The 12700-nt window shown below is 37.3% G+C and overlaps 1 protein-coding gene across 6 annotated transcripts in view; it reads right to left on the reverse strand.

The window, feature by feature from the left end:
* Positions 1–756: 756 nt before the first annotated feature.
* UBLCP1 (ubiquitin like domain containing CTD phosphatase 1) overlaps positions 757–12700 on the reverse strand; it is a 33407-nt gene continuing 21463 nt past the window's right edge. For 5 of the 6 annotated variants that reach the window (XM_058166601.1, XM_058166600.1, XM_058166599.1 and 2 more), the window contains 4 exons: positions 6950–7048; positions 6239–6355; positions 2685–2812; positions 757–1154 (listed from right to left, as the gene is read on the reverse strand). In XM_058166601.1, the coding sequence (XP_058022584.1) occupies positions 1106–1154; positions 2685–2812; positions 6239–6355; positions 6950–7048 (393 nt within the window). In that variant the 3' untranslated portion in view covers positions 757–1105. Of the gene's footprint in view, positions 1656–2684; positions 2813–6238; positions 6356–6949; positions 7049–12700 lie in introns of all 6 variants that reach the window. The other variant, XM_058166603.1, reaches the window with a different exon arrangement.

A 12700-nucleotide genomic window follows, 5' to 3' on the forward strand; every position in this document is an offset into this window, starting at 1 on the left:
CTGTTCCGCTCACCAATAAAACAGTTGGAAGGCTAAAGAACATTGATAATGCTGGACGATACTAGAGGCAAACAAAGGCTCTGGTAAGCAAAGTCAATATGAGATAAAGTTTATGTGTTTAAGCTCATAAAAGTAACCAAGCTTATAAACATTGCCTTTGTTTTCTCAATGTATCATTGTTTTCATCGTTCCAACCACCTTACTTCACAGAATCCGCTCTCTCATGATCAATCAAACATATTCCAATTTATATAACACTATATACATGGGTTGCATCCCTGCCCTAGAGGTTTTACTTCTGCTGATCTCAAGAAACAATCCATGTTTCAATGGAATTTAGCTAAACTCCAGTTCTGACTTTCTGGCAAAGCATAGTTCAGTGGCAAAGCAATCCACCAGAAGAGCACAAAAGTGCCTACCGTTCCTGTCCTATTGTTCCCTTCATTATATCAAATTAACATAGCTGTTGCATACTTTTGCTTATATATATATTTTTCTTTTACGATGTGTTATTTTTTTTATGTCGATGTTTGTATATACTGTTGTGACAAAATGAAAAAAAAAAAAACACATCTTAGCATTTGAGTCTCTGAATGACTGCTGTATGTTTCATATCTCCCTCAAGAGTTTCTTAGATTCAAGCAAGAACATGTCGCAAAGACTGAACTACTACTGGCCATTAAAATCAAATATTACCTACATCCTTAATGTTGTGTTGCTATAATAAAATAAAAAATGACAGGACACCAATTTTAAGAAATGCATTTATTATCATTTTTCATATTAGCATGCCTGTTCTACTTTCTTCAGAACTATTTTGTTATCTTAATTTGAAACAGGCAACCTGCTTTTGAGCATAAGAACGGCACAGTGAGGGACTATCGGTCGATATTTATCATACTTCCGCAGTGTGGGCCAAAGCAGCACAAATTATGCAATGCTTTAGAACAATTCTTGCTGAATGTTGTCACTGACAGCACTTGTATCCTGAAGAAGATTGATTTAGAACAGAACAACAAATGTTCGTCTTTTAAGAAGTTTATCCTGGTTCTCTTCAGGTTTAAATCTTTTCTCTTATTTGAAACATTTTGTATAAAGGATCTTGTCATTCAGATCTGCGCATGACAGTATATTTCCCTCTTGATAGTGCTTTCCTGCACAAAAGGAACACTTAACAAACCATTACATAATCAGATAATTTATAATTCATAAACTTAAATACCATAACATGAAATATACTTGTTTCTCAAACTGAGATTACAAAAAAACTGGCTCCATGGTCAAGATCAGAATTTGGAAATCGATTTACAGTACTGATAGACTGAATAATTATTTTCTATCCCCCACCCCCTGAAAAACAATACAATCTTCAAACTTTTGGCAATACTACAATAGCAGTAAGAAGGAGATTGTTCTACATAGCTTCAGAGATAAGGTTATCTCTGAGTTTACTTTTCCTTTATTTTGTCAGCACTGATCTTCAGGAAAGAGACCAGCACAAACCAAAAGGCCAGGTATAAGAGTCACTCAGGTGGATTAAGTCAGTGTCCAGCACTACTTTATTCTAGCTTATACAAGATCAAAGGATCTCTATCTTCTGTTTGGTTTCAGCATCACAAAATTAAAATTACTGTCCTTGTTTCTTTGAGAGGTACCTGAAAGAAATCAAAACATGGTGTATTTATAACATGAAATATAATCCCCATTAACATGATGTACATAATCAGAAACCCTGGGCACTTCAAACAGATACAACTGCTACTGAGCTGATTGACATTCTGGAAACATATATATTGGATTAATGTATGTATTCATTTCAGATTGGGTACCATGTAGTCTTCAGAACCATAATGGGAAGGGAAATAGCACATCACTTGTGGGTAATGTTCCTTCGCAGTTTCAGTAAAAGGCTTGGTATAGCTTTTCACTTGAGTCAACTACACTTCAATCTCATGTACTGCCAAGTCATGAACAGAATTTTGAGAGGCTCCATTTTCTCAACCAAAGCCAACAAAGAAAAGAACAGACACCAGATTCCACCAAGGTCACTGAAGACATTCTGCTGATTGGCAGATTGCCAATGAAAGCTTCATTTCAACCCTCCAATTATGAAATTGGCCCTATTTAGACACTCAAAAGTGTATTTGTAGAGAGCTTGCAAGGCAATGTGCAGTGAACACACTTTTCCCCAACCTCTTGGCACTGAGAAGGAAGATCTGAAGAGGTGCTGTAAGTATGGTCTATTGCAGGGGTCTCCAACCTTGGTCCCTTTAAGACTTGTGGACTTCAACTCCCAGAATCCCTCAGCCAGCTTTGCTGGCTGAGGAACTCTGAGAGTTGAAGTCCACAAGTCTTAAAGGGACCAAGATTGAAGACCCCTGGTCTATTGCACTGAGGAGCCAGATCTTAGGAAGAACTGAAACTAAGTTCAACTCAGCATACCTACAACTTCCCTTCAAATCGTTCCATTCAACCAGGGAAAGAAAAAGATATGGATTTGGTTGCAGAACATGTGACTGCCTTTTTTTCCCATTTCCCTAAACATTTGAATGTGAATTCTAAAAAACAAACACAAGTGCACTTTACTTCATGGCCAAAGATGCAACTCCTCTAACCATTTTAAGGCAACACACATCTCATGACCAATCCTAATTCACTTATATATCAAATTACATAATCTTTACCTTTCCCAGTGTTTGTGGTTCAACTCCAAAAAGTCATCTAATTTTGCTATTTCCTTGAGATACTGAGTAAGTTTTAAAAGCTCTTTATCTTTATCTCTGTTTAAATGTGCCTTCATGAAGGGTTTTATCTGTTGACCAAAAAATAAAATGGGGGTTAATTACATAAAGAGCATACTAACATGGTGGATGGTCTATTTGCACCCTAATCTTTTATATCAGCTTTAGCTGATCAGTGGCACAGTTTGAATTCAGCCAATCTCCAACCTCCCAACTCAGATCATAATGATCTCTTACGCTCTCACTATGATCAACAAATCCTGAGCATCGTGCACAAAGGACCTTGGATATGCTCCTGTGTACTAGTCATAGCCATGCAGCAACTCAAAGATCCAGGCAGATGCATAATATTATTATTTTTTACTAATACTATACACACACTTAAATTAGCCATGACGCAGGATATTGCAACTGAACTTGAGAGCAAGAATAATTTCCTTTCGCATGGGACTTTGATTGAATCTTTCTAACAAAAACTGTATTTGTCGTAAAAAGGTTTTGCCACTAGGTCTTGCATATGTGAGTACAGAAGCCTGGCATTCTACATTTGAGAACTTACATCAGCTAGATATGTTGAACAACGGCCATAATATTCAAACCAACTAAACTAGTGTAAATAATTGCCTCTATGTATTGGACAGAAAATACAATTGCATATCAGAAAAGGAACACAAAAACAGTACTGCATGGACTATTATTCAAATGTAATCACTTACTGCAAGCTCATTCCAGAAATAAACTTACTTTTTAATTTTACCAGCTTTTCATTTTGCATCATTCTCACAGGGAACATTGGCTACTCTGACTTGTTGCTAGAGAGTAAGACTGCCCTCCAGTGTACAGTCATCAGATTGTAGCAGAGCTTTAATACACTATTTTCCTTCCAATCAAGTATATGCAAGCCTCCATGACAGAATGAAGTCTTTGGTGCTCTCTGAGCTTGGTTGTTTGTTGTAGATGTTTGGTTACATGATTAGGTTAACTTCACCAGTGCTAGTGAGCGTGAGGTTTCCCCCTTCTGAATGAAGCTCAGAGAGCACCAAAGACTCCTAATAGCTTAACTGTGAGCTATGTATATGCTCTTCTATTATAATGAGGAAAATAACCTCAAGTCAACTTGTCCCAATTTAAATGTTATTATGATGGGAATCATATAAACTTTGGGAGGGGGTATGTTGTTTCAGCAGGCAGGCATTGGAACAGAGAAGATGACACAAGATGATGCCATTTAATTGATGAGATCAAGAGCACACCCATTCTACTTGATCATATTGGATGGACACACCAACAACTGGAGATTGGAAATCCCTCAACCAGCCTGGCCTTATGTTATGAGAGCCCTGAAGTACCTTGAATTTACCTGGAAGCTGACTGGTAACCAATATAGCTTGCAAAACAGTGGGGTCACATGAGTATAATGTGAGAAACCCAACACTGCCTGTGCTGCCACATTCTGGACTAGCCGTAGCTTCTGGATAATCCTCAGGGGCAGCTTGACATGGGACAGAATTGTGTATTCAAAGTACTTGCTCTACCAAATTAAATAAATGCAGGTTTGGCTTCTCTAGGAACCAGACAGTCTGTGACTTGGGGGGGGGGGGAAGTACACCATGTATGTTTAATTGCAAAGAACAAAATTAACTGGAACAGCAACTATTATTACCTTTCTTGCAATAGTTTCCACCAGGTTCTATAATCTTTCTCAGAGGATTATAAAACTTATCCCAGCTACTTGTCATGTTTACTAGGCCTTCATGACAATAAATTAATGCTCTATGGAACAGCTAATTAAAATTTGCTGTATCTAGTAAAACATCTGGTCTCAATTCCTCCTACAGCAACATTCCCATAAGCAGTCACCCACAATTTGTCTTGCTGTCAATAAAATCTGAACACTGCTTGTTTTTTCCCCCAGAAGAAAACACTGATATTATTCTGTCAGTATTGCGCTCTGTCAAGTTTCCCTCCATACAATCACTGGTTTTAAGGTTATATCCATTCATTGGCTATATTTTCCCAAAACTAGAGAGATTAGGAAGGCAATACTAGCTTGCATCATGACAGCCAAGTAAAACATCTTCCTAAAATCAAATTTGAGGATGGGAAGAAACAGATCTGTAATTTTACTAGTCATTTCAGAACATGTATGCCACACACTTATATCATGCTCAGATACCTCACCAGCAGGTAGAAACTTCTACTAGTTATTCACAAAAGTCGCAAAATATTGCTGTTGAATTATTCAGTGATATCAAATTGCCATTACATTTATATTTTACATAAATCAGAGAATAGATGTTGTACAGAAGCTAAAGCTACAGTCCTATATTGTATTATTTATTTACATGTTTCAACTCCTTATTTACTATCAACTAACAAAAAGTGTTATGTAAGCCTTTCAGCTCCCCATTTTTTAATGTGCGCATAATATACCAGGTTTGGACAGGTTTGTAGGATGATTTGAAATGCTTTCCCACTCTGAATCAGGAAAAGGCAACCCATAGCCACCAAAAAAGTAGCAGCTTTTGGAAAAATTGTGTGATTTTTCTTGTTGTTATTTGTATTAAATAGGTTTAACATACCTAACATAGTGTTTTGTTAAAATCCCACATGCCTTCCTCCAAACTAGCTACTGCCCACTGGGGTACCTGCCATATTTTCCATAGCTGGAAAAAAAAGAGCACTTTAAAAAATTGCATCGGTGCTAGCACCAAAACGGTTTTTACCACATTCTGTACCCAAAAGTTAGTAGTTAAGTAAAAGGTGGCCTTACTCAGAAGTAGTTGCACAAATCCTAAAAGAACTTGGTGAAATTATTGTAAGTGGAAAGACAGTGTGATGTCAGTGGGTGAGGTGCTACAATAGGATCATGGAAATCCCAGTTCACTCAAGTCTTTCTTTCCAATATCAGATTGGATATACCCGTGATGGCGAACCTATGGTACACGTGCCAGAGATGCCACACAGTGCCCTCTCTGCATGCGAGCTGTCACCCAAGGTCAGTTCTGCCGCGCATGCGCGCATGTCTCCCGCTGGCCAACTGATCTTCATGTCTGTGCTGCACATGCGGGGGGGCCATGCACGCATGCGTGGGGATGCATGCGTGGGGCGGGGTGTATGCGTGGGCCATGTGCGCATGTGTGAGGGGTAGGGTGCATGCATGCATGCAGGGAGTGCATTGCAGGGGGTGCGCGCATATTACATTTTGGGTGATGTGCACGTGTGTGCTTTGGGCACACATTCCAGAAAAGGTTAGCCATCACTGGGATATACTTAGCCACTAAGGCTCAGAACAGAATCCATACTGTTGTTTTAACATAGTAGAGGGATTTATGTAGATAGTGGCATGAAAAAAAAGGAAGCAGCCCTCCTAGTAGCAACAATGCTGACAGGATCAAAGACTGGTTCCAATGAAAGCCTCAAAACTGTTCAAATGTAAATCTACCCGAGTTTACCTTTTTTAGTCAGCTGATATTTTTTCCTAAATAAAAAATTACCTTTAGTCCATTCTGTGGGTTCATCAGAAAATTTCGACCAATGTCATCAAACATAATAGTATTTTTCTTGTTGTAAAACTCTGAAAATTTGCCCCATATAACCCCTAGAGGTTTCACCTATAGAAGCAAAGTTAGAAGAAAATCAAGTTAAAATTCCTGACTTAAACAATTTTAGGAACCTTAAGCTTACAATGATCTACTCACTATCTCGGAATACATCACTGAATTTAATAGAATTTATCCCAAAGCGATCTTTAAAATGAATTATGTGATGGTAAGATCTCCAACTCTGTAATTCATCACAGCATTAATTTGGGAAAATTGAGAATTAACTGCAGCTTGTCTCACTTTTTGAAGTTGTTCAAGCACTTCCCTCCCTTTCTACAAGATATATACTGCAATCCAGATGCCTCAAGCAGACAAGACAAATTGCACAGTCCTTAAAAGTGTACATTTGTATTGGATACTTCAATCACCTAAAACTTTTGCTCCTTAGATTATTTTACTGTGGAGTTCCCACTTTGGAGATACTAATAACTGAACTATATACTTTAATCCCTGAGGATTGCATACAATAATCTTTCAGTCATACTGCTGATGGAAAAGGTTTGATTGGGAGTCATTGGGTGCTTAATCCACATTTTAGACTTCTAAAATAGACTTCTAAAAATTGAGAAAATATCCCCTCTATAGAGAAGTAATTGCTCATACATCAATTAAGCCTCGCCTTGGAGTGTGCACAGTTATCATGGCAGCACTATCCAACATGAAGGTTATCTTGTAGTTTGCATTGGTGCTTACTCCCAGCTCCTGAAATGCAAAAAGAACAATGATTGAATTTTCGTGCGCTAACTACCTCTCTGCTGTAATTTAGAAACCAGAAACAATTTGCCTAACGAATAAGAGAGATATAAAAACACTAGCTAAAACATGTTAAAATAAATGCCCATTCCTCTCTTGAAAGAGACTGTGAAGGGTTACGGTTGGAAGGCAGGCCTTGTTTGTTTATAAAAATTTATAGGCTGCCCAATTTGTACCTACAAATTGTGGCATTGCAGTCAATGAAAGGAACAGAATTGGCAGTTTTACTAAGTTATCATAGTCAATACAAGACACTCTTCATTTTATTTTTCTTTTATTTTCAACGATGTCATGTAAAAGCACAAATCTTATGAACAAGTTCAATAAGTATTACACAAAATTATGGTAGTTTTTTTAATCAAGTTTTTATTATTATTTTAAAATTTATACATATCATTGTGTGAATGGCGCGATGTTTGAGTATCATACATTTCAATACATATAAACATATTCCTAATTATTACAATCCATTTTTCTTATTTCATATTATTTACTCCTACCTTTTATACAAAATTTTAATTTTCATATGAATATTAACTATATACAATAACATCTAAACCGATGTGCTTTAGCTTCCATATTATCTTCCGTTATAGTTTCAATAATATAACCCTCAAGAAAAAATATACAATCGTCTGTCTGTTTTCTTTTCTCCTGTATACCATATTTCACCCATTTTTACAACATCCCTCTCCTTTCTCCTCCCCTCTTCTCCTCTCTACTTCCCTCCTTGCTTTCCCCCTCCTTCCCTTTCTCCTTCTCTTCTTCTGTACCCTCTCTATTTCCACTCTCTTTTTCTCTGCTTCTATCTCCTTCCCTTTCTACTCTTCTCCTCCCCTCTCCTCCTTTCCCCTCTCTACCCTTACTCTTCTCCCCTCCTCTCCTACTCCCTTCCACTCCACTCCATTTCCCTCTCTCTTTTCATTATTGCATATAATATTCCCAATACATATAGAATATGGTGTATTTTCCAATTAAATCTTTCAACTATAACCATACAGCTTCTTTAAATTACATTCAAAAATAAAAGAAACAGATTTAATCACTTACACATATATTGTTAATGATAATAATCATAATTATACTATCATATTATTAATTAATCTTCATGTTAATAATTTTACACACATCATCATTCTAGTCACATATATATATATATATGCAACTGCAATATTATTCTTTTATTACTAACATCACTTCATTAATCAAACAGCATATCAGTTTCTTACATCCTCACATTTCAAGCTTATCACTATTTTCATTCTTTGTGTCTATTTTTCATATTTCGTTTCCTAAAGTTTTCTAACAGGTACCGGAACAGACTTGTAAGTGGATCACAAGCTTCCTAACAAACAGGAAGCAGCAGGTGAAGCTAAGCAAGATCACATCAAATACCTGTACAATTAGCACAGGGGCCCCCCAAGGCTGTGTGCTCTCCCCACTTCTCTTCTCTCTGTATACCAATGACTGCATCTCCAATGATCCATCTTTTAAGCTACTGAAGTTCGCAGATGACACAACAGTGATTGGTCTCATTCGAGACAATGACGAATCCGCATATAGACGAGACGTCGAACGACTAGCCTTGTGGTGCAACCAAAACAATCTGGAATTGAACACACTCAAAACTGTAGAAATGGTGGTAGACTTTAGGAGAAACCCTTCCATACTTCCACCTCTCACAATACTTGACAACACAGTATCAACAGTAGAAACCTTCAAATTTCTAGGTTCTACCATATCGCAAGATGTCAAATGGACAGCTAACATCAAAAACATCATTAAAAAGGACAACAAAGAATGTTCTTTCTGTGCCAACTCAGTAAGCTTAAGCCCAAGGAGCTGCTGATCCAATTCTACAGAGGAATTATTGAGTCTGTCATTTGCACCTCTATAACTGTCTGGTTCGGTTCTGCAACCCAACAAGAAAAACACAGACTTCAGAGGATAATTAGAACTGCAGAAAAAATAATTGCTACCAACCTGCCTTCCATTAAGGACCTGTATACTGCACGAATCAAGAAGAGGGCCGTGAAAATATTTGCAGATCACTCGCATCCTGGACATAAACTGTTTCAACTCCTACCCTCAAAACGACGCTATAGAGCACTGCACACCAGAACAACTAGACAAAAGAACAGTTTTTTCCCGAAGGCCATCACTCTGCTAAACAAATAATTCCATCAACAACTATTTACTGAATCTGCACTACTATTAATCGTTTCATAGTTCCCATCACCAATCTCTTTCCACTTATGACTGTATGACTATAACTTGTTGCTGGCAATCCTTATGATTTATATTGATATATTGACCATCAATTGTGTTGTAAATGTTGTACCTTGATGAATGTATCTTTTCTTTTATGTACACTGAGAGCATATGCACCAAGACAAATTCCTTGTGTGTCCAATCACACTTGGCCAATAAAATTCTATTCTATTCTATAAAAATTCTATTCTAACTTATTTGACTTTGTGATACATTGCTTTACACCCTTCCATTCTAAACTTTCACTAATATTTTTCTCCCCCCCATATTATTATATTCAGACATGTTACTCTATTTTATGATTCATATTCCCATTCTCTAACTCTATTTATTTTAAAATTTAATACACATAAATATATCCACTTTCCCTTTACCTACACAATAATCATATTTTATACACTTTTAATAATACCATCATTCAACCATATCATTCTAATATTAATACAATTATTACCATATAATCATGACATATCTTTAACTCTTTTTCTCCCCTTAACCATTATTTCTTATTCACATCCCTTCCTTTAATCCTACCTTTTTCTAAACTTGTCTCCCCTGTTTTCCTCTTAAGTCTTTCATTCCATCTACTTCGAGGTTTATATTCTGAATCCATAATTTAATTTTTCCTCCTTGCCCTGCCTTTCCCCACTGTTTGAGAGCTTTCTGTTCTAAATCCTATCATTTCTCCCCAAGCCTCTTCTTGTTCCTCCCATTTCTTTTTTAAATCTTTTAAACAGGGGTCTCCAACCTTGGTAACTTTAAGCCTGGAGGACTTCAACTCCCAGGATTCCCCAGCAAGGAAAGCTGCCAAGGTTGGAGACCCCTGTTTTAAAATGTTTTCCCTGTTTTAATCCCTCAATTTTTATTAATTTTAATAGCGTCTCCTCCTTGTTATCTTCTGTTTGCTGGTTTCTCAGTTCTAATTCTCCTTTTATTCCAGTTGATTATTCCATTTTTTCCTTCCTTTCCTGATCTTTGCTCTTCGTCTCTTGTATACAGTTTTCCAGTCCTCTATCTATACAATCCAATATTGCCACCATGTCTTTGTGCAATTCCAGGATAAGGTTCTTAATGCCTTTGTTATTTTGAGTTATTAACTCCATTTTGTTTAAGTCTCTTCAATCATCCATTCAGAAACTAGACCTCCTAATCAAGTTTAAATGTCTCATCATTGTCCAATCTAATCAGCTAGTCACTTCAGGGATCCTCCACTCAAGTTGTTTTTGTATATTCAATAGTATTTAAGGGTCCAGACACCTTTTTTTTTTAAATATTCCAATCTCCAGTGGTTAGAAAGTAAATATACATCGTTCAACAGTTATTTCCCTCCATTTCAATATTTGCTCCCGAGTCACAAAAATTTACTATCATCAGAAGATGGCGCTCTTTTTCACTTTGTTTCCTCTCTTTTATTGTGACTCTGCTGTTGGTGTACTTTTATTTTGACACACACAGTTTATTTCTCTTGCTTAGTTTATCTTATAGCTCCATAATTTGAAGAAAAGGTAGGTTTATAGTTCTAGCATCTTAATATGCTGTCTTAATATCATGCCTTTTATTTTGGGTATTCCATTTCCCACTTCATTTTCTTTTTAAACAGATAGTTACTTCTTTAAATTTCCAATATGCTTTTTTTCCACAATAATTGCATGCCGCTGTAGCAAATTGTTCTAAAAGGTATTCCCCTTAAATTTTTTGTGGGGTTTTGTAATCTTTTCATACCCAGACGACACACCATTCAGCATTTCTCTGCACAAACTTATGGTTCTGGCTGTTCCCTGGCTTCATGGCAGCCATTTTGACTGCCGCTGTTCCTAGTCTTCAGATGAGGGGGTTTTCCGAGTCAGGGAGGGGAGATGCGGCTCCCCTCGACCTGCAAAGCGGTTCCCCTTTGCTTCACCACCCCTCCAAGGTGGCTATGGCTTCTAGTGAAGCCCCCCAACAGGGAGAGCTTGGAATGGACCTGCAGAGGTCGCAGATCTAGCACCGAAAGTGCTGGAAGTTCAACTGGAAGTCAAAGTTATGGTAGTTTTACAGTAAGAAAAACTGCTTAATGGTAGCGTTGGATTCTTCTGCAACTACTATTAACACCTAAACTGTCATATTTAAGAATTACCCATCTCTTTCACAGAGAGACTCTATAGTGGACTGATCTCATTTAAGTAAAATACTTTCTTTTGTTCCTAATTATACATCAACAAACTGTTAATTGTTAAGATTAAAAATAGGATGCATTTTCTATCACAGCTATATGCAGGTATCCCAGCACAATTTGTGAAAGTGATTAAGAGTATAGCTCAGGCCGTTAAGAAGCCTGTTATTAGAACACAGAGCCTGCAATTACTGCAGGTTCAAGCCCGGCCCAAGGTTGACTCAGCCTTCCATCCTTTATAAGGTAGGTAAAATGAGGACCCAGATTGTTGGGGGGGCAATAAGTTGACTTTGTAAAAAAAATATACAAATAGAATGAGACTATTGCCTTATACACTGTAAGCCGCCCTGAGTCTTCGGAGAAGGGCGGGATATAAATGTAAAAATGTAAAAAAAAGAAAAAAAAGAAAAAAAAGAAAAGATATTTCAAATAAAACAACATTCTCCTATTTTTATTGGCAGCGTCTAAAGCTGGCCATACATCCTGTCTCCACAACTTCCAATGCAGCAACCCATAGCCATTGATTATGGTCTGCAAACACAGCTGCATTATTGCTGTAGTTCCAAAAAGGCTGCAGGAATAGAAATAGGTTTAGGCTTTTTAGATATAGTCTGTGAGGAGCTGAGTAAGTGACAAACTAGAGTGATTTAGCATGGCTTTATCTGAATTAGGACCTCTGCAAAATTATGCGGTGATTTTTTTTTTTAATTTGAATTTATATCCTGCCCTTCTCCGAAGACTCAGGGCGGCTTACATGGTGTTAAGCAATAGTCTTCATCCATTTGTATATTATATACAAAGTCAACTTTTATTGCCCCCAACAATCTGGGTCCTCATTTTACCTACCTTATAAAGGATGGAAGGCTGAGTCAACCTTGGGCCTGGTGGGACTTGAACTTGCCGTAATTGCAAGCAGCTGTGTTAATAACAGACAGATTTAGTCTGCTGAGCCACCAGAGGCCCATTACATGAAGTCCTACCAAATACATTATCTAATATGGTGAGAAGCCAACTGGGCTGAAAAATGGGCACAACAAAGAAAAGGACATTCTTGTTATTTTCCCCATTTTTCAGATGTATGTATGGGAACGTTTCTCTGGGAACTATGTCTACAGGCTATTTATTGGGAAATGTCTGGTCCAGAAGGAAAAAATATGGGATGATTTCAGGAACTGGTG

The sequence above is a fragment of the Ahaetulla prasina genome, chromosome 2 (genome assembly GCF_028640845.1).
Source record: "Ahaetulla prasina isolate Xishuangbanna chromosome 2, ASM2864084v1, whole genome shotgun sequence".
NCBI lineage: Eukaryota > Metazoa > Chordata > Lepidosauria > Squamata > Colubridae > Ahaetulla > Ahaetulla prasina.